This window comes from Melozone crissalis, unplaced genomic scaffold (assembly GCF_028551555.1).
Source record: "Melozone crissalis strain CALT ecotype California unplaced genomic scaffold, PUWL_Pcris_2 ptg000061l_1, whole genome shotgun sequence".
Lineage (NCBI taxonomy): Eukaryota > Metazoa > Chordata > Aves > Passeriformes > Passerellidae > Melozone > Melozone crissalis.
Genome location: NW_026535839.1, coordinates 14,120,376 through 14,142,306, shown reverse-complemented (window position 1 = coordinate 14,142,306; position 21,931 = coordinate 14,120,376). Strand labels below are relative to the sequence as shown.

General features: G+C 42.1%; 1 protein-coding gene across 1 annotated transcript in view; it reads left to right on the top strand.

Moving 5' to 3' along the window:
• The window catches only part of SLIT3 (slit guidance ligand 3), a 483,586-nt gene that overhangs the window by 415,745 nt on the left and 45,910 nt on the right, over nt 1-21,931 (top strand). The window contains exons 27-28 of the mRNA XM_054287925.1: nt 11,061-11,158; nt 17,143-17,282. Of these exons, the coding sequence (XP_054143900.1) occupies nt 11,061-11,158; nt 17,143-17,282 (238 nt within the window). The remainder of the gene's footprint in view (nt 1-11,060; nt 11,159-17,142; nt 17,283-21,931) is intronic.

The following is a 21,931-nucleotide window of genomic DNA, read 5'->3' as shown; positions in this document are numbered from 1 at the left end:
CTACTAAGTACACACTTCTTGATTGGTGCCTTTGTCTTGCTCACTCATTCTCTGCCTGCATTTCTCAGAGTAATGACTGGTTACAGCCCAGGTGTTACACAGTCCTCTGTCATCCAGTCCTTGCAGTCTTGGTATTCTCTTTTTTCTTAATTTAGCACAATTTATGTTTCAACACCCTTGATGAATTCTTGAGGCTAACAAACTTAGAAGCAGGCTGGCTGGTGCACCCTTGTGAATACATTGCAATACCCCATGTGCATCCCTCAGCAGACAAATAAAGGGAGAAGGAATTTTTAGGGACTCTGAGCATCCTGGCCTCATCCACAGGAGCCAGGAGAGCAAACTCCTCTCTCTGCCTTGGATTCCTTCTCTCCCAGGGTCAGGGGACAGGCTGACTGGAATGTCAGCTCAATGCCAAGATTTGGTGTAGAAGAAATGAGTGCAGCAAAATGCTGTTTGTGTGAGGTGGTTCTGCCTTGAGCTTTCATTCTAATAAATTCTCCTGGAGTGTGTGTTTATGTGATCTGGGGTGTTGTATTTTTGTTTGATTGTTTTAGCCATACTGAAAATGCCTATTAATGAGTGTCAAAGAAGCATTTTCCACTCTTAGTAAAATAAAAGAGAAAGCCTTTAGGGATGAGAGGTAATGGGTGGCCACATAAAATGAGCACATCTGTATTTATGTGTGGATTTTTAGAACACCAGTGTAAGCAGTAATTGATTATAATTTCATATAGAGCTCCTAGGGCAGAAAAAAATGCAGAAATCACAATATTTTCTTCCATGTGCTTATTCTGTAAAATCTACCATGCAGCAGTCAGACTTGTGTTACCTACTTTTTGCACTTTCTGTTGTAGTAGGTGTAAAGAAAACAGAGATTTACATGTAGAAGAGCATAAAATGAGAGGCTTAGGGAGGGATTACTGCCCCAGTTGCTGGCTGAAGGCAGGAGCACACCCACCACAGGCCCTGTAAAAACCCACCCATGCACTGTGGCAGGCCCTAATGAGGGCTCTTAGCAATAAAGCCAGCTCTGAAGAAGGATTTTGATTTTTGTTGGGCCAGCAAGAAAGCAGATGTTGAACAGCTTCAGGCATCCCCTGTGTTTGAGCAGTGCAGGGATGGGGAGCTGCACCCACAGGTGGGCACTGACACATTCATCCTCTTGTCAGTGTGGATTATTCCCACAGGTGGGCACTGACACCTCCATTCTCTTGTCAGTGTGGATTATTCCCCCTCACTGTGGTTTTACTACTGTTTTCCTGCTCTAGCTCTAAATGAGTGACCAGACTTCCAATCTTTCTTTTCCCAGGGTAAAGGAGAAGTTTTTATTGGCATTTAGACCAAATTTCAGGCTCTTGTTCTTATGTTTGCCTGGTCCTGTTACACTAAATAAAAATCTTTCTTCCTCTGTGTTTTTTCTGCCTTTCAGGTGATTGCTGGTTCCCATAACTCTGCTTAATCAAGTTCTGTTTAACCAGATCTTAATTTTCTGCATCCCACCATTTCTGCATGATTGAAGCAGTTGACGTAGTTGGCCCCAGCAGAAAATCCTTATTGTAAATTTCCTTGTGATTTTCTGTCATCTGTTATCCTTGAGGCTTTCTTGGCTCTGAGTGCACTCCATGAAGTGGCTTTTGGGTTTCTTTTGTTGTCCAAGAACATGAGCAGAGATTGTCCTGGGAGGTTGATTGCCTTATTTTCTCCTTTCCCTGGGAGATGATGGAATTGATGAAGTTGCTAAAAGCAGGCTAAGATGAAGAGAAGAGTAAAGCCCCTCTTGTTAATAGAAATGATCTAATGCCAGACTCGTTTGGGAATTAGATTGGGATTAGATTAGTGTGGAGGGTAAATGCATAAACACTGCAGGTAAGGTTGTCCCAAAGCTCTCTGCCCCCCTGGTCCCTGGGGGTCCATACTTCTGAGAACCTCTGAAATAAATATTGTGCTCTTGCCTCACACAGGGGACATGCTTCACTTGTTTAGAAGTCTGCAAAATTTATGTGCATGCTTGATTCTGAAATCACTGAACCTGCCAGTCCAGCCCCCTATCAGATGGATTTCACAAAGGATTGCTGGTGTCTCCGAGCTGGGAAACCTTGCAGGGGAAGCTTTGCAGATCTTCCACCAGCAAAACAGATTACACTGACATTTCTGCTGAAATAGTGTGTATTTCTGTGGGAGACCTTTTATCTGTTGCAAACCAAATGCCTGCATCCTTAACAAACAGGGATGTGCCAGCAGAAGGTTCTTCCAAGGGACTGGGACTCTTCCAGCATCCTCAGCTCTATTTATTTCAGAAACCCAGTGAGCTTTTTGGAGAGATTTTTTAATCACATAATCTCTGCCTCATGTTAGGCTTCATTGGGTTTCTGTTTGCAATGTGTGCTCCTCTCCAGGCAGGCTGTTCAGTAGCTTAAGCATTAGGCATAGTTAATCTAAAACACAGCAATTATATTTTATTTCTATTTCTTAAATCATATTGATAGTGTTTTTGTTATCTATACAAATGTCCAGTCTTTATAACTTTCTCTACAGAGTTCACATTGAAAAAGAGGCACTGACTTTGGATAGCCTGAAAGGGAAAGTTTTATTGTCACGGCAAAATGTACTTTAAAATAAATAGGCACTTAAGTATTTTGAAGGTACTTAAAACACTGTTCTCATTCATGAATACTGGTTTAATTAGAGACTACATAGGAAATATTCAGTGGTAGATTTACATCGAATATATTGGGTTGTATTTTATGTATACAGTCAAACCTCAGAAAAATTAACTATTTTCAGCATCCCTAATTTTCTTCTGCATCTCCCAAAATTCACACAATGGTCTGGATCAGTCAGTTGTAACCTTGGAAGCTCTAGAGCACCTGTCCCATCCAGTTTGGCAGCTCTGGACTCATTTCAGACATGTGCTGTGTGAATTGACTGCTGATGGATTAATGGCACATCTCCTGTCATTGATTAAAAGCCTAAAAGACCATTGAAACACAAAGTGCTCATGTAGGGAGAGGTTTGGAAGGGCAATCAGGATTTGCATGGTAATTAATATAATTACAAAATAAACCTCAAATGTCCACAGAGAATTAAATTCCGTACTCCTAGGAAAAGAACCAGAGTTTTTAAAAAATATAATATGATGAATCCTTGCACTTTGACTTTGACAGGCATATTCTTGATTACTAGCTGGAGAGGTAATGGAAGGTGTGTTATACCCTGGAGGGTCATAAATCTTTCTGATTGAAATAAAATGAGGCTTAAGAGAGCAGAGTTTGCCTAATTTGCTATAAATTGACAATTGTGATTTATTAACAAGGACAAGGAAGTCACTAAGAAGTGCTGCTGCCATGGCCAATTATTGTTTAATCAGATGCCAGATGAAGCTAGACTGGCATAGGACATAACTATATAGTGGGGTTTAAATATTGTCTGTATTTTTACTTCTGATAGTAACACTGAGAAAGTTTGCAGAGGGAGATAAATCAGCTGAGTGTTGGGAGGGGCAGCACAGGAACAACATCAGGGTCTCTTGTTTTCATAACCTGCTTTTTGTGCCATTTAACAAATAGTATTTCTCATTTTTATGAGCAGCAGGCAACTCTGTTGCAGTATGGATGTGTCAGTGTAAGTACACCTGTGTAAACAGAGATGCTGAACTGAAAAAATAATTCAGATTGTTCTAGGTAAACTCGGATTTCTATTAAAGAACTTCTATTCCAAACTAGAGGTGGATGAAATAAATTGTTTTTTCAGGTTAAATTAATTGGCTTCTGAACAGCAGTCCTCAGAATGCACATTTTTATTACCCCATTGGGATGGGAGACTGAAGAGAAAGAATTAATCCATCCCCAGTGTGAGTGAGAATTCATCCCTGAGGTGTGGGTCTCTGTAGCAAGGTCTGGGCTCAGAAGGAGGAGTCACAAGATTTTTGTGAACAACAGATGATCCAAATCTCTCAACTTCCACCTGGCAATCTGAAAGCAGTCTGATCCAAAATTGCTGTGATATTTCCCACGCCTTGCCAAATAATTTGTATATATGCCTGAGCAGATGGATCTAACACAGGCCCTGCCAGCTCTTCTGCTTGTTTGACCTTGCCAATGAGCATCAGATGCAACTTTTCCAGATTGAGGCTTAGCCACTGTGTCCATGGCCAGAAAGAGCAGAAACAAGGAAAATAGTTTCACCTGGATCTGCTGCAGAGCTTCCCACTCCTGTGTGTGGATAGCAGGGTGTCAACTGTCTGCATGAATCTCAATATCAGATATCTGTGTCTGAATATCAGTTTCAAATGGCCTCACTGGTAAACTAACACTCCTTTCCAATGCTGTAGTGTTTAGCCTTTCCTTTAAAATAATTTAATTTAATTTTACATTTGGAAGTCAGTTCCATTCTTCACACAGTTTACATCTCTAATTATTTGGTAGCAAATGATATTTGAAACTCACTGGTAAACTAACACTCCTTCCCAATGCTGTGCTGTTTAGCCCTTCCTTTAAAAGAATTTAAGTCAATTTTACATTTGGAAGTCAGTTCCATTCCTCACACAGTTTACAACATCTCCAATTATTTGGTAGCATTCCCTTCCCCAAGCTGTGTTTGCAGGGATCCATCCAGTCCCTCATGCTGCAGTGAGCACCATGTGTCCTGCTTGCTTCCATGCCTTGCAGTACATGTAAAACTTCTTTTTATGACCCTATTACAGCAAATACTGGGTTTCCCTGCCTTGAAAGGCTCTGAAATATACAACCATGAACAGAACTTGAGAGAATTTTTCCTACCAAACTTGTAACTTAGCGTGTTGGCTGTGAGGCTGAATTTATGGTATCGTGTTTCCTCGGTCAATTATGCAAAATTCTTCTTGTTTCTTCTTTGTATTTATTGCTGCTGAATGTGTTTATTACAGGGAAAACTGCTGAATGCCTCATTCTTTTTTCCCAGCTTAATTTTCTAGTGGAATTGAAGTTTATGTGCTAAAACTTTGTTCATGAGACATCACATTCCCTTCATGCCCTGGAAAATTTCAATTTACCCTCTAATTTTGACTATTTTTGGCAGAGGGATAAAGATTTCAAGTGGTGAAAGAAGTGACTGGTAAAAATGCTATTAGGTCAAAATTAGCATGAGTCTATACCTTATTGGATGGCTGCATGGCACACCTTCAGGAAAACCTGTGATCAAAAATCTCACTTTACTAAGCATGAAGGAAGTAAAACTCAAAGGAAAAATCTGCATTCAGAAGTTCAGACTTTTCTGTGCTTGGTCTCGGTGTCTTCTACTGCTTCTGGATTTTTCCCCTCTCCTTACCTCTTGTCCCATCCCATCTCATTTTTTTCATACAAAGCCTCAGGAAATCACTGTTGCACACCTCATTTATCCCTTCTCTCTGCTGTTGGACCTTGCAGGTCTGAATTTAAGGGCAGGTCCCACTGGCACATCCAGGTGTAGCAACACTCAAGTGTGTGCATCAACCTCGATCAGAATAATTCAGAAAATGATAAAATCCTTGCCACACTGTGGGAGCAGAGCACAGCTCAACAAAGTGGCTGCAAATGTCCATTTATTCTCCATTTCCCAGGATGACGAGGTTGAAATGTTAAAGCTGGCAGATACTTGTAGGCTGGAATAACATTCCTTGGGATGCTCATGGAACACAGTGTTTTTCTCAGTTATTCTCCTGTGCATTTTCCTTCCAGCCTGTCATGAAGTGGAAGATTTACTAAGCCTTTTCCTTTAATGTAATGGTTTCTTATTAACTTCTGACCAGGAAACCCATAAGACAAGTCTTTAAATGTTTGTGAGACTGAGACTTGGATGTGGATGCATTACTCCCACAATTAGGAATGTAAAGGACAGAGTGTGCAATGTAGTGTCTTTGTAGATGTAATTTTGTCTGTTTTCCCTAAAAGCTTTAGCTGTATTTAGACCTTGATAATTAAGTTGTTTATGAAAATTTCCTGGTTCTTAATTTAAAGTCTCTATCAACTATATTTGTCTTCATTTAGTATTTTTGCTAAACACATGAATGCTACCATCTGTTCTCCACATACACCATCTAACTAAAATTTATTATGAGCACATTGTATGTTGTTAACAAGTCGAATAAACTTTGGTATTTCTGTTGTAGAGCTCATTTTTCCAGCATGCTGTGAAACACTGTAGTCATTGAACAGGGCTGTAATTAGCTGCAAAGAGCTCTCCCTGTTCACAAACCAGTGGGGCTGGACAGATTCCTGCCTGTCTGCAGGTGTCTCCCTGCCTGCCTGGGTCGTGTTTCTCCTGCAGTGATGGTTTTGCACACCAGGAGGTTTCCACCTTCTGCCTGTGCTGTGGTGGGGTTTCCACCCCTTATCTGTGCCCTGCTGTTGATAAAACAGGAGAAGGATCACATTGGGATGGACAGAGTTCCAACCTCTGCCATGTGGGTGTCAATGAAACTCTTGGTCTACACAGACAATGCTGATTCTTGAAAATTAATTGAAAAAAATTACTGCAGTGGTTGAAACAGTGTCAAGGCAAATGAGTGCCTTTTTTACTCTATTATCCCTTGTTCTTCCTGCTGAGGGTTCTTACTAGGTTTTGCTGCTTGTTATGGGGTGTTTTATTGATCATGATATAATGTTCCCAGTGTTGGATCCTTGTAAAAGCTGGAATTTGGCACAGCAGTGCTGAGGAACAGCTTGTAGATACAGCAATGCCCAGTATGGGTAATTTCAAACAAAAAAAAAAAAGATTCTTTCTAGGTATGTTCTGTTCTCATTCACTGAAAAATGGAGCTGGAGCAGCCCAGATTAAGTCTGGACCAGCTGAGGTAGTTCAGGTTCAAAAGGACAGCTGGACTCTGATATACATCTTGTAATAAGTTGCAGAAATTTCCTGTTTCAATGCCTAAACCTTTCCACTCCTACAGAAAATTAGAGAAAATATATAAAAGTGTTTTGGATCTGATGCCTTCCCATCAGACTAGACAAAAATTTATTGTATCCTAAAAAAGCTCTAGAAGTAAAATATGGCACACACAGGGACCTTCATCCTCTTTCTGTGCATTGCTGAGACAGTCCTATCTTCTTGCCTGTCCTTGAAACAAGTCTGCCCCTCTATTTCTGCTTCAGACCTCATTAAAAGGCTCTTTAGTCTGGAAGCAAATAGACAATATTCTCCTTTGTAACAATAGTTATTTCCAGGCAATGTAACTCAAGGAGTATTTCCCAACTTGCAGATAAATTAATTTTAGTGATGCTTGACAGCAATTCCATTTTTCCAGTAAGAAGTCTTACAGTAAATTGAGACTGGAGAATTGTGTTATTCATTTGAAAGATGTTTCTAGAATGTCTTTAGGCTCTTCTGGGTAGTGACAGTCTCATACAGAAATGAAATGGCCTTGCTTTGTGTAGATTTATTAGTACCACTACTTTCTGCAGTTTCTCTCCTCTCAGAGTTCCTTGTTTTCCAAAGTCTTCCTTGTTAGAGAAGTTGTGCTTCTTTTGTGAGCTTGCTATTGATAAAGTCAGGTCTGAGAAGATGACCCTCAGAGAAGGATTGAATGTTGTTTGCCCATTTATTACAATGAGTAAACTGAGTCAGAGAGACTCTAATTTTCTTAAAGCCACATAGCAACTCATTGTTGCAATTTCCTTATTCAGCAGCACATTCTGATGGGTTTCCATGCTGCCTGAGGCCCAAAAAACCAATAATTCAGCCATGTTCAGTACAGAAATGAGAGCAGAATTTGTCATGCAAAACTTCATGTGCCAGTGCAAGAGACTGAAGGGGCCTTGCTCTCATTTTAACATTTATCTTTATTAAATTTTTACAAGAACATTCAAATTAATCTGAGTAATTATAGTGGAAGTGATGGGCCTGTTTTACATGGTGTTCAGCTGTGAGAAAACCTTCAGAAAAACAGATGCTTTGCTGCTTGCTCTGCTTGGCTGCCAGGGGTTTAATGTTTTAATGATACAGGGGTGAAGAGTTTGCATGAAATAGAAGTAGCTGATGTTAGTGAAGTACCTAAATAACAATCAATTCTCCAGGGACACAGGAAAAGTATAAAAGTGAAGCTTCCAGCTTCACTACAAGAAGGTGGTGAACTGTCACCATGATATTTTCTGAAAAAATCCCTTCCCCAGGATTTCTTCTCATGGGAAGCTGAGAAGCCTCAGAAAAGAATGAAATCATTAATTATGTGATTGCTTGGAATGAGGTCTGGAAATCGTTTACCAAGAAGTGCATCCTTGATTGGTTCCATGTAAATTGTTTTTAATTAATTACCAATCACCATCAGCTGTGTCGTACTCTGAGGAGTCAGGAGCTTTCAGTATCATTCTTGTTTAGCTTTCTGAAGTATCCTTTCTCTTTCTGTAGTATAGTTTTTGTGTATAATTTCTTTGAATAGAATAGGATAGAGTAGAGTAGAGTAGAATACTAAATCAGCTTTCTGAGAACTTGGAATTCAGATTCTCATCTCTCACCTCATCCTGGGGATCTCACAACACCCCAGTGAGCAGCCAGGACTCAGGGCACAGATGGAGGAGGGATGGGCAATGCTGGAGCAGGGTGGATCAGTGTCGCTGTTCCACAGTCGCATCCGCAAAGCGCCGCAGGCCACATGGTGCCAAAATAAAACCTGCAGGAGCTTCCCTCAGCTCCATCCCAATCCTTGCCTGAGACATTTGGGATCTCAGATGGAGGAGGACAGGCTGCTTGGCTCACAGGGCACGGATGGAGCAGAGAGTTTCTGTGCCAGGCCTTGGGCGAGTGCCGTGCGTGCTGCCGGCACTGCGGTGTGGGGATGGACTCACTGCCAGCCACGGTGCCCAGGGCTCTCTGGTGGCCTTTGGGACATGAACTCACTGCCAGGCATGGTGGCCAGGGCTCTCTGGTGGCCTTTGGAAGTATTTCTCTCCTGATACAGCCGTGGAGAAGTCTGTCCCTCCTGTATTTGCAGGAATTTTAAAATGCAAAGCTGCGTCTCCTCACTCTGGGGAATGCTGGAGACAGAGCCTCAGGAAATACAGCTTTGTTAACAAAGCTCCTCTGTGGTGTTGAATGAAATTATAATATAAAATGTATAATATATGTATATATCTACATATTGCTGGAGGCCAACAGTATGAGGCTCAATAAGGTCAAGTGCTGGGGCCTGTCCTTGGGGCACAACAGGCCCTGCAGCTCCAGGCTGGGGGCAGAGGGGATGGAAAGCTGCCAGGCAGGAAAGAACCAGGAGGTGCTGGTCTCCAGAGACTGAACATGACCCCATGTGCCCAGGTGGGCAAGTGGCTTGTGCCAGAAACAGATTGGTGGTGGCCACACCTCGAGTGCTGTGTCCAACTCCGGCCACCATCACTGCAAGACACTGAGGGGCTGGAGTGTGTCCAGAGAAGGGAACAGAGCTGAGGAAGGGTCTGGACAGTCCACAGGAGTAGCTGAGGGAACTGGGGTGCCCAGCCTGGAAAAAAGGAGGCTCAGGGGGGACCTTCTCCCTCTCCACAAGTCTCTGACAGGAGGGTGCAGCCAGATGGGGGTCAGGCTCTGCTCCCTGGCAGCTGGCAATGGGACAAGAGGAAATGGCCTCAAGCTGTGCCAGGGAAGGTTCAGGTTGGATTATCAGGAAAAACTTCTTCACTGAAATGGTTGCTAGGCATTGGAATGAGCTTCCTAGGAAGGGGATGGAGTGATGATCTCTGGAGGCGCTCCAGAAACAGCTGGGTATGGCACTCGGTGCTCTGGTCTGGTTGTCACAGTGAGGATCAGACAAAGGGTGGGTTTGATCCTGTAGGTGTTTTCCAGCCCAGTGATTCTGTGATAATCAGTGTGCCTCACTTCTTCACAAAGACTTGTCTGTTCTCCACATGATGACCACATGTCCTGCCTGCTGCAGAGTACTGAACCTTTCAGTGGTGTTTGGAGGACTGACCCATAGGATGTGTGAGCAAGAGCCAAGCACCAGGAGTGGACAGACCAGATCGATTGAACCCTTTACTAAAGTTCACACTCATAAGCTGATTTGAGTTTTTTATGCCTTGGTTGGGCTTAAAAATGCACCAATTTCAAGATAAGCACTCTAGAGACAAATTAAGACAAAAAACCAGGTACCTGGACTGAATTATTGTATCTCCCAAGATATTTTCCTCCTCTTGTCTGAAGTAATCCACCAGCTTCCCAGCAGATGAGCTGGCAGAGGTCCACTGCTAGCAGGACCTTCAGCAGAAGAGCAGAGTGATCTCTTGAACTTCTTGTCATTGCTCAGATCCTTTGAGTATTGAGGCTTTTGGGTGGCTTTACTCCACCCTACTGTGTCAGCAACTGAAAAGCAAAACCAAGCTCTTCAATGTATTTGCCAGTTTTACAAATAGCTTGTACTCATCAGCAGAATATAATGAGCAGAGAAATATATTTATGCCTTGAAGGGTCAGTGAAAAGTCAGTAGCAGTGGAGGTGGCTCAGGCTGGTGAGGTTCAGTCAGAACTGAGGTGTGTTCTAGGAAAATCTTAAAGAATGGAACTGAGTCAATGATGAACTCTTGGTGTGCTGTGTGCAGAAATTCAAGCTCAGCTCTGAGCACACCAAGGGCCTCTCCCCTGTGGTTCTGGCTCTGGTAATGAGCAGCCTGTGCTGCTGCAGGGTTTAACTGAGAGCCTGGTGAGTACAGTGGGTGAGTGCTGACTCCACATGGGCTTGTGCTCACTGTGTGTGGCCTTCTGCTTACCTCTGGTCCTGAGTCATTCTCTTCATTGTAACTAACATTAGAGTGTGCTGGAGTGATGGTGAAACTAGCTGTTTCCTTAAAACACTCCAGTGAAAGAGTTCATTACAGTCTTGAACCTGAAGTGATGCTGAGGTACCCACCAGTCCCATTGGATAAAGCAGCTGCCCTGGCAAATTCTCACTAAAATAATGAATAAATCTGATAATCAATAAAGAACATGAGGTGATGTTGTGGGTCTGAAGACCACAGACCTCTTGTAAGTGGTGCCACAAGTAGAGTGAAGGAACAAGATACACTGATTCAGATAACTTGAGTCTTACTAACATTGTTTCTTTTGAATTTTCCCAAATAGGGTCGAGACTGCAGTGTGCCCATTAATTCCTGCATTCAGAATCCATGTCAGAATGGAGGGACCTGCCACCTCACAGAGACAAATAAAGATGGATTCAGGTAGTAGCACAAAGTTCATTTAAAACGAGATGATAAAATTTAATGTGTTTCTGCTTTGCATTAATGAACTGTAATGGCTGCTTTATAAAAACTGCTGCATGTGTCATTTCCATTTGCCATACTAAACTATTGCTTTGGTTTCCTTGGTGTGACATATCATTTCCTGTGAAACAGGCCTCCTGATTTCCTCATAATGCAATATACATTTAAGAGCTTTTGAGCAGTCTCTATGTTCTGCATTGTGTTTTCTGTATCCTAATTTTCCTTGGGGCATTTTAGGCTCTGAAACATCTAAGCTGTTTTTGTATTTGTAAAGTGAGCATCTGTTGCTTGACAGCCAGATCCAAAATGTTTTCATACTGAAGAATCTTGCAGACAAACAGGCTTTAAAGAAACAATTAAAAAGCACGGGGAGATTGTCACATCTTAAGCGTTGTGCTGCAAGAGAATAACCTTTGCAGCTGGATATTGTGGATTTCAGTTTGCCCATATTACAAAGATGTAGCATAGGTGGGGATGCTCTGAGAGAAGTCCAGAAATTTTAATGAGATAGCTGGGAGATCTGCACTGCTGCAGGCACTACTTCACAGCTAATAAAATACAAGTTTGAGGCTTTGGTCACTCGTTGTCATTCAAATTGATAGAAAGTGTCTTTTTTAAAAAGAGCTACTAGAATTTTCATAGATTTGCTCCTCCATGTTTGTGCTGTTTCTTGCAAAAGAAGAAGCAGTAAACAGAACAAGTGCCCCAAGCTTCTCTCTGTGCCCACCCTCAATAATTCCCTGCTTCCAGAAGCAGATGCAGCACGTGGCAGGACAGAGGACACTGCTTCTGGTCACTCATGTACACAGCTTTTTCCAGCTTGTGCCAATGTAAAACTGCACCACATTAGAATATCTGGAGTTAGTCACTCAGTATCCATTTTTCAAAAATATAGCTGATACTAAAAATGCAGTAGTAAAACATTTTATAATATCCATAATACTATAATGAGAGCCTTCCACATATATTTTGGATTGGGTTTTTCTTTAGCATTTATGTTTTGTTCTGTGGTAGCAGATAAAGAGTTTTGAATGCCCTGAATTGAGAGCTACTTCTGCATTTCTCTGATGAATTGAATGAATTTTACAATTTCAGAGGCTTTTCCTCAGTTCCAAATGAGCATTGTTTTAGAGATCCTTTATAAAACTGCAGGGGTGGTTTTGTTGCTGAACAACATTCGAGGCTTTATAGGGAAGGATTCTGTTTTTTATAGTTATTTATATAGTTTCAGTTGGTCTAATAAAACACACATAAAACCATATCTCATCAAAACCCTGCTGCATGAAATTGAATGTTCAGCATATGCACTGCTCCATTTTCTCCTTGTTTTTAATTCAGTCAGTCCATAACCTCTGTGGCTCTGCAGGACTGTGGAGCTTTAGCATGGCTTCGGGAAATGTGGTGTGGAGATGGAACAGAGTGACAAGGAAGATACAGAAACCTTTCAGGATTGAACTTGCTTGGTTGGGTTGGGGTTTTTTGGTGGGAAATCTCTCCAGTGGATGGCAGCAGTTAGAGTTATGTAAATTGTGTTCACCAGGATGGGAAAACGCTGCCCTGCGTTATGTGCTGTGAGGAAGCGGATGTCAGAAACATTTTCATGAGAGGCCTCCTTGGATTTTTTTTTTGTTGTGTGGCCTGTAAAAGAAATTATATCTTCTGTATATTCTCTTCCCTAGGGAAATATATTCATACACAAGCCCCGCTGCCAAACTTGTCAAATCTTTACTCTTGTAAAAAGGAAACTTAAGCCAAAGTTCTCTCCCTGTGAAATGCCAAGCTGTTTAACTCTCAAGTTTCTGTGGCCTTAGACAAGAAAATTACCATTTGAAATAATGCTAAGGTGGTGATGTTCCCCCCAAAGACAGGAAGCTCTCAGTTATGACTGAGATTCCAGCCCAAGGCCCCCGCTGTGCCTGGTGCCCACAAGGGCTGTCAGCAGCAGGGGCTGAGGCACTCAGGTTTGCTGCAATGGCAGATCCTGGTGGGACAGCCAAGGGCAAAGGTTCAGCTGCAGTTACCCCCTCCTCTTTTACCCTTGCACTTTTTCAATCCTGAGTCATTTTCATATTCTCTTCCTTCAAGTAGGGGTGACCTCTGTGTTGAGGAATAGATAAGTGACACGGTGTGGCTCAGAGGAGTGGAAATGTGAAGTTCTTCTGTGGTATTTTCTGAGGTTCCTGTCGTTGGAAGGAAAGATGAATCTGATTCCATGTTCTTAGAAGGCTTCTATTCTATTCTATTCTATTCTATTCTATTCTATTCTATTCTATTCTATTCTATTCTATTTTAATGCTATACTAAAACTATACTAAAGAATAGAGAATGGATACAGACAGAAGGCTAAAAGATAATAATGAAAAACTCCTGACTCCTTCCAGATTCCCAACACAGCCTGACCATGATTGGTCATTAAGTCAAAACAATTCACATGAAATTAATCAAACACCCACCTGTTGGATAAACAATCTCCAAACCCCATTCCAAAGCAGCAAAACACAGGAGAAGCAAATCAGACAATTACTGTTTTCCTTTTTCTCGGAGGCTTCTCAGCTTCCCAGGAGAAGAATGCTGGGCAAGGGGATTTTTCCGAAAATATGATGGTGACATTCTTCCTCCCTTTGCATTGCTGATTCTAATCTAATCTTTGCCTGCCATGACAAAAGGTTGCCCAAAAAGTCACCTATTAAGGCTGATGAGAGAGATGGCCAATGAGACACATCCTGATGGATCAGCACATGTGGAGGGGAGGCTTTGGCAGGAGCAGAGCTGTCACAGGCAGCAGCTGATCCCTGCTAACCTGCGGTGCTGGGACATAAAGGCTCTGGGTTATTTTAACTTTTCTCCATATAAAAACCCCCTCCGGTTCCCAGATCGCTTTTTTTAGCATTTTCCACAAACTGTAAGTGCCCTCATAAATGTAAAATCCTGGAACTGATTAACTGCCTAGTGTTAATTCTGCCTAGTTCAAGGAAAAACATTGCACTTCCAGACTTTCAGGCTACTCCATTGGGATCTAGACATAAAAGGCATCTTTACCATGTAATATTCCTGAAAGAATTTACTATATCTATTTAAAAGCTTTTTTGAAACTTGACACACTGTGTGGCTATCTATTTTAAACAAACAGATGCTAAATTTTTTTCATTAGAGTTTATTTTAAAAATCTAGTACAGTAAACTTTAAAAATTGCCAGCTTGAAAAAAAAACTTACAAAATACTTTGGATCCAAAAGTTTACCCCAAAGTGTTGCCTTGAAACTTCATGGGGATAATGGGATGTTATGTAATTGTTTATAGGAAAACACAACACAAATCCCTGAACAGGAGGAATAGGGAATTTGGACTTTTATTAAAACACAGTTGTTTCCTGCATGGCTCCATTGTTTCCAACATCCACACAAAATGCTGTCTCACACTGCTTCACTACTGAGTCACTGCAAAGTTCTCATCATTGTCTCTGGAATTCATTTTCTCCCTCGGTCAGCTGGAACCCAAGTTTGATGACCTTCCAGTCACTCAGCAGACTTCATTTTTCTTCTAAGCTTTTTCTGGGATAGTATACACAAACAGTCCCAAGATGCAATTCTTTCAACATGTAGTTCAATCCAGGTCCCAAGCAGTATGTTTTATCTTTCCATTTCAGGCCTCATATCTGGGACATTTGAATGCAAATCAAAATAAAGAACTGTATGTAAGCAATAATGTAAAGACTCCCTATACTACATAAGGACCAGTAGCCAAATGCCATCAATTACTCTGACATTTCCCTGAGTATGGAATGTGTCCTAATACTGAGCAATTTATGTTAACAATCCCAAATGAATTGTTACTAATGGTATCTCCACTGTGAACCATTACTGTGATAGTGTTTAATAATGTCATTTTTAAATGCACACACCCAAGCTGTCCCAATCCTTTTGTGAAAGGAAAATGGTGTTATGTTCACATAAAAAACCACCAGCACAAAGCCACTCTTGTTGCTTTTCTTTAAATGGAGACAAAAAATTCTGTTCCCAAACTGAGACTTTGTCTTCCAAATTGCAGCCTGGAGCAGATTTGTATGACCGAGTTATAAACCCCTGAAAATGGGGTTTTGTAATCAAAAATCAAGACATGATGAATGTATCACTGTATTTAATTAGATATCTTTAACCCCCTCCCTGACACTTGCATTGCCACAGAAGATGGTGTGCCAGCTCTTCTTTCTGCCTCCTGTGATCCTCTGGCTCTGGGTCAGCAAGAGGACATGTTTTATTAGCAATAATGAGCTTGAGACAGGAAAAGAAAATATTCCTTATTGAATTTATGATGCTCTAAATTGGATTTATTGGAGCAGCTTGGTTTTGGTTATTCATGGTGAAGGTTTACTAACCCTCATGACCAATGGATGGTCCCTGCAGAATGAAGATGACTCTGAATGTGACCAGTGTCCCTCTTCTGGACCCATCTGGGTGATCTTCCTGTTGTGGTGGCTCAAGACACATTCCCTTCCCATTTTTTCTCCTCTTTATGACTCCTTTCTGAGATTGCACATTATGAGGAATCTGATCCAGCCTGGGACTCCTGAGGTGGATGCAGAGCTTTGAGCCATCCCTCCCTTGGGACTCTCTGCACTCTGCTCAGGCTGTGGCACACAGCAAGAAGGGAAAATCCTACAGCTCTTCATGGGTTCTGAAGAGCTCCTTTTCCCCCAGGGCTTTCCCCATCTCCTGCATAAAGCAGGAGAACCACCTCAGGTCCTCTTTGTCTGTCAGAGCTGGGAACAGCACCCTGCAGCTATGTCTGCCTTGGAAATCCTCCTGGATTCCAAAAGCAGTGCATGGCAATTAGTGTGACTGCTGCAGTGCTTTCTGATTTTCATCCTCATCAATCAGGAGTGCTTTTTATTTGCTCAGTTTCTTTTCTGCCACCAGAGCCTGCATAAGAAAGGAAATGAACAGCAGAGGGAATGTGTAGTTTGGACTGGGACTGCAAACAGCCCTTTCTGTGACTACTGAACAGCAATGCTGGCACTTCAAAACTGACATTTCAAATATCACTGCTGGCTTCTCAGAAGCCCCTGATATTACTGGAGCACTTAACTCCTGGTTTTAGACTCTCTTTTAGGAAACTCTGCCCTCCACCTCTTCATCACTTACAGATAGTTTAAAATATAAAGGTTCTGTTTGTAACTGTAGCTTCTAGATGTAGAGAGGAAATGGAGATTAAAAAAAAAAATCTAGCCGTTCTTCAGCCATTTAGTTTTCTATCTTTCCCCTAGGGACCATACATCACACTCCTGTGAGATAAAATATCTAGTGCAATTATTCTTCACTAGTGTCCACATCCTCACAGGGCCATTACTGGCTGTGCCATGCTCTGTGTTTTAGTTAAATTATCTGGGTATCATCAGCTCTTCTCCAAATAGATGTGGAGGGAGCTGAAATCTTACAGCACTTGTAAAAGCAATCATTCCCAAACATTTCTTGTTTGGACAAGTGACAAAGCAGTAATGAGAAGAAAATGCTCCTGTCTGTAAACTCAACTCAAGCTGCTGTTCTTTGAGGAGACCAAGGTATCTGAGAGCTGCCAAGCTGTCCTGGGACTGGGCAGTCCTCAGCAGGCAGATGTCCACATTGTCACAAAAACATCAACAGGGAGGCCAAGGATTTGAATATTGTGATGAATGTTTGCTCTCCTGCCCTGGAGTTGCTCGCTTCAGCTCAGGGCCAGAGTTCCCAATAAAGCAGCAAAGGGAGCATGGGAGCTCCTGAGGATGAGTTTTGTCTCCTGTAAATATTTTTCACCAAACACTTGGGGTTAAATTGCTCTATGCCTCACAGCAGCAGTGAATTTGGCTCCAACTGACTTTTATATGTTTTAATTTCAGTTTTATACCTCAAACGTCCTGTCCCTTTAGATCCATGCTAACATTTTTTTGTTGTTTTTCTTTCTCCAAAGCTGCTCTTGTCCTCTTGGGTATGAGGGGGAGAGGTGTGAAATAAACCCAGATGACTGTGAAGATAATGACTGTGAGAATAACTCTACATGTGTGGATGGGATCAACAACTATGTGTGTCTCTGCCCTCCTAATTACACAGGTAAGAAAGGAATCCATGAGGAGTGCCTGAAGGGAAGGGTCCAAACTAAATAATGTTTAGTTAGTGCATGAGCATATGATTAACTGAAAATCTAGTCCCCTTCTAAACAATCTGAATCTCTTCCTGGAAAAATGTTAAGTTTACTAATATTGCAATATATGTGCTCACAAACATGGCCACTTTTCTGAGTCAAAATACTAATGCCTCATTGTAAAATACATTAAAAACAGTATTTAAGGGATCAAAAAGTGTCTACTTCAATGTGCATATTTTCAGTACTGAGCTTGATATACTCCTGTCCTGAACCTTGGAAAACCTTGGCTTAGGGGGCATGGCTTTCACCTGAGGTCTCAGGGCTCTGCATGTGTTAAATACAGTGAGCCTGCTAAATTCCTGATCTCCATTTCACAGGTGGGTGAGCAAAGGCTCTGTAAGAGGCTGCAGGCTCAGGTGTTGTCTCCAGTGTGAGCCAGGTCAGGGAGCAGGGGCAGCTGCTGGGTCTGTGGTCACAGGGCTTGGGAATGGGAGTCAGAAATGGGATGAAATGGAGTCAGATGGAGTCAGAAATGTCTTGCATTGCAGATAAATTCCCTCCTAAACCTTCTGCAAGAGTGTCTGGGTTTGAAAGGACAGGTGTCTGCTAAGGAAGGCAGGAGCCTCCCATGAAATGGAAAATGCAAACCCCCTCCCTCTGAATTGGTATAATTTTTAAATTAAGGGGCTCTCAGGCAAAGATATAGGGAATAGGAATAACAGTTCTTTACTAGCAAAACTAGCAATACAGATGTAATAGTACAAACAACAAAAAAATACTTCTAGAGTGAGAACAGGAGCTGCCCCCCTGTGTGTCAGGGCGGTGTCCCAGCCCCATCCCATGGGGGCTCAGCCCTCCTGCAGTGCCAGCTGTGGCTCTGCTGCAGCAGGGATCCTGCACAAGGGGGGAGTTTTCCTCTCCAGCTCCAGGGCTGCTGCAGATGGGCCTGGGCTCCCTCTGGCCATGCAGGGCAGCAGAAAGCTGCTCCTCTGGCAATGCAGGGGGCAGAGGCTGCTGTGCTGTGCCAGGCCCAGATTGGATGCAGGCAGGAATGCTTGGCTCCTCCCCTGGGCGGGGCATCTCCCCATGGGATGCTGGGATTGGATCAGCCCTGCAGGGACACTCAGTGGCCATGGACAGCAGATAATTAATAATTAGTGGCCCATTAACAAAGAGATCTCCTGGAAGGCGGGTTGGCTGTGGGAGAGATAAAGAAAACTGCCCCATGGACAGGAGATAACTGTTCCACAGATAGGAATAGGATACACACCCCCATTTCCAGCCTACGACCAAGAGCAGAGACTCTCCTGAGTGGAATCTAAAAATGGTTTTGCTCAAGGCCTTCTGGAGCATTCCATGGACTCATTGACACAGCCCAGCCCTCCTGGCTCAGCATGGAGGGTGAGGAAACACCTGCAGGAGTTCCTGCTCCAGCCTTTGAAACGGGGTTATTGCCTCCTGAGCATGGAGAAGCAATGAAGGGCTTCTTGTATGCTGGAATATATTACATGTCAGGGGATTTAATGAGGATCAAGCTTGAGTGGCTGAGTAAGGCAGGAGGAAAGCTTCTAGAATTTCCAAACTCTTAAAATACTTTTGTGGCTGATACAAAGGAGGCCCATGGTAAATCTTCAGCTGAGAAAAGTCTTATGACTCAAATGTACATTTATTGGGTCTCTAAAATGATATTTCTGCCAAAACCTAAAAAAAAATTTCAGCTTAGCAGAGTAAAGAGTTTTGCTTGTAGGATGTTGAGCCCATTGTGCTTACTTGTGCACTATTTATGTCAGCTACTCTTGGGTGGTTTCTAGCAGAGCTCAATGCAAGGAGGCAGAGTCTTTACATTTACAACAGGAAATGGATTTGACCAGCCAAGAAAAGACATGTCCAGTAAGGAACTGAATCCAGCATATATGCAAATGCACTTTCCTTTCCACAGGATTATTGCAGAATTATTTTTTTTTTTCCAGACAACAAAGGTAGGAAAGAACAAGATTGGGATTTCCTCTCAAATGGCCATCTGGATAATGGCTAGGGAACTCACATGATACTTTAGAAATATTTTTACTCAACTTCCAGTGTGGTTTGTTTTATTGATTTTTGGTTTTTTTTTTTTTTCCTGGTGTTTTTTGGTTTGGGGAGTTTTTTTGTGTGTGTGTGTGTGTGTGTTTGTTTTTTTTTTTAATCTGAATGTTTTCTGTGCTGTGCCTCTGCTGATTAGCAGGAGTTTGTCAAATACCAGAGCTCGCTGTTGCCATGTGGGTAATATAAAACCACAGAAAATGTGCTATCATAGTGCAGGCAATAAGCTTGATTACAATTGAGAAAAAAAAAAACCAACTTGAAGAAAATAAGGAAATACTTCCAGAAAATACAATATGAATCATAGGTGAAAAAGGTTGCAAAAATAGGGGTGTTGCTTAAAATTAGAATAGCTCATGTTGCTTAAAATAGGAAGAGTTTGGTGAACTGTGATACCAGAATTGCCTTAATCTGCTTTACCTCCATTTTGGAGGGGGATATTTCATCAAACCTGACCAGTCACTGTCAAGACTGCCTGCAGTTCAGCTGCCTGGGCTGAAATGTCCCTCAGAGCTGCCCCTGGCCTCAGAGCAGGACAGGGAGCAGCATAGAAGGGCTGGGAGAGTTGAAGCCATCAACCAAACGAAAGTGCACACAAGCCAAGCAAACCTGAGCAATGGTTTTGGGGGTCCTTATGAGTTGAATCCAAACAAGAAATGGGGAATCACGTGAAATGCTCAACTGGCTGAACAAAAGTGGAGGAAATGCCATGGAAGCACAGAGGGAAACCATGACAGCACACCTGGGAATGGTTTGTGTGTCTGACCTGAAAGAGAGGGAGCTGCTGGCCAAAGAGTTGGACTGAAGTCTCCTGTGACACCCAGGGCATCTCTAGGTATGTTCTCTTTAGATGAACCTTTTTTGTACTGACACTACTACAGCAGTATCTGTTAAAAACAGCAAAAAAAGGTAGGTGCAGATTAGTTCACTATTGCACAGAGTGTGAAGGCCAAGAGTTCAGAGAGAAAACAGTTCACTCCAGGGGTCAGGAGTGCTTATTCCTGTGCCCAGAACTGTGTTTTGAGGTACCTGCCTCTCTCTGGTGCTAGATGTTGAGTTACCAAACTCTGTGTGCTCCAGCTTTGCCAGGTGTATGGATTTGATCTCTTTATTTGAGAAGAGAAAGGCAGAGGTGTACAGTCCAGGGAAGGAGTTTTCCTGTGAGGTAATCTGGGGGACAATGAGCTCTCAATGGGCACAAACATCCACAGCCAGGCTGTATCTAGCAGGACAGAAAATGTAGGAGATATCTCTTTATGCTGTACCCAAATATTCTCCTTAGTTCTGTTGTTAACAAGTAGTAGACAGAGTGAGCTTTTATTGCTTTTTTTTTCCTCATCAATGCTTGTATGGAAAACAGAAATTTCTTTGAAAGTTTGACTGGCTGGGTTTTGTGGCTGGACAAATCCAGACCATCCATTTTTATCAGTGTGATTATGCAAGAGTTGTGGGTTCTGTGTACAAATGGGATTTCTCAGCTGTATTTAACCCGCATGTTCAGTCAGGAGTGGTCTGTCTGGCACTGGAGCCTGGGATGTTTGCAGTAACCTGAGCTCAGAGGTGCCCAGCTCAGTTATTCAGATTCCTGCATTTCTCCCCTGCCAAGCCTGAATCCCTCATCACCCCTGTGCTCTTGGATGCCACAGTGCTGGTAACACTGCAGTGATATTTCAGTAAATTTTGCATTTATAGAACAAATGTATGCTGTAATGCAAAAAAACCCACCAGTCTGAATGCAGGGAAGAAGATCCAAGAGTGTCTGTGTGTTGTTCTGTAAGAAACAGTAAGGGTCCCCCTTGGCTTAGTTGAGTAATGGTTAAATCATGATAGTAAATCTTATGTTCCTAAATGAAATACAAATTAAAAATGAATGTGTTGAAATTTTTGACTGTTGACAGAGTCACAATATCCAGGCTTTGGTTTTTTCCATACCTTAGTGTGTTCCTGCTCTATCTGCTGTCTGCCTGGTTTTACTTGTTATAGCCTTTTTAGGGAACAATATCCCAAATTATGATGCATGAATTTTGCTTTCATTGGTTGGAAAAATGAAGGCCAAAAATCTTTCTTCAATTAATAAGATTTTGCAGTGTTTTCTTTTAAAATTCTTTGACAGTCTTTCCCCAGACTCAGAGTAGATGAAAAATGGCCAATTTGTTAAGTGACTGCTGAGGAAGGAATTTCCCACACGCCAGCCCCATTTCACTTTCATTTAAAAAAAGAAAAAAACCACACCAAAAAGCAGCCCACGCTCACACAATAACCTCCTTCCTAGTTCTTTTCCATCTATTAACTTTAAAACAATGTGGAATTACAAATGGATTCCATTAAGTAGTAAATGTAAGTTAAAAAAGACTGAGAGGAGGGAAACAGCTGAATGCCCTATAAAAGCTTCAAACCTGTACCCACCATCACCAGGTTTCCCCACCATTCTTAAAATCAATATTTTCAATATTTGTTGCCTGTATTTAAATAACCAAACCAATCCTCATGCTGTGTAGCAGATCCTGATGGCTTTAATTGTCAGCTGATGTCT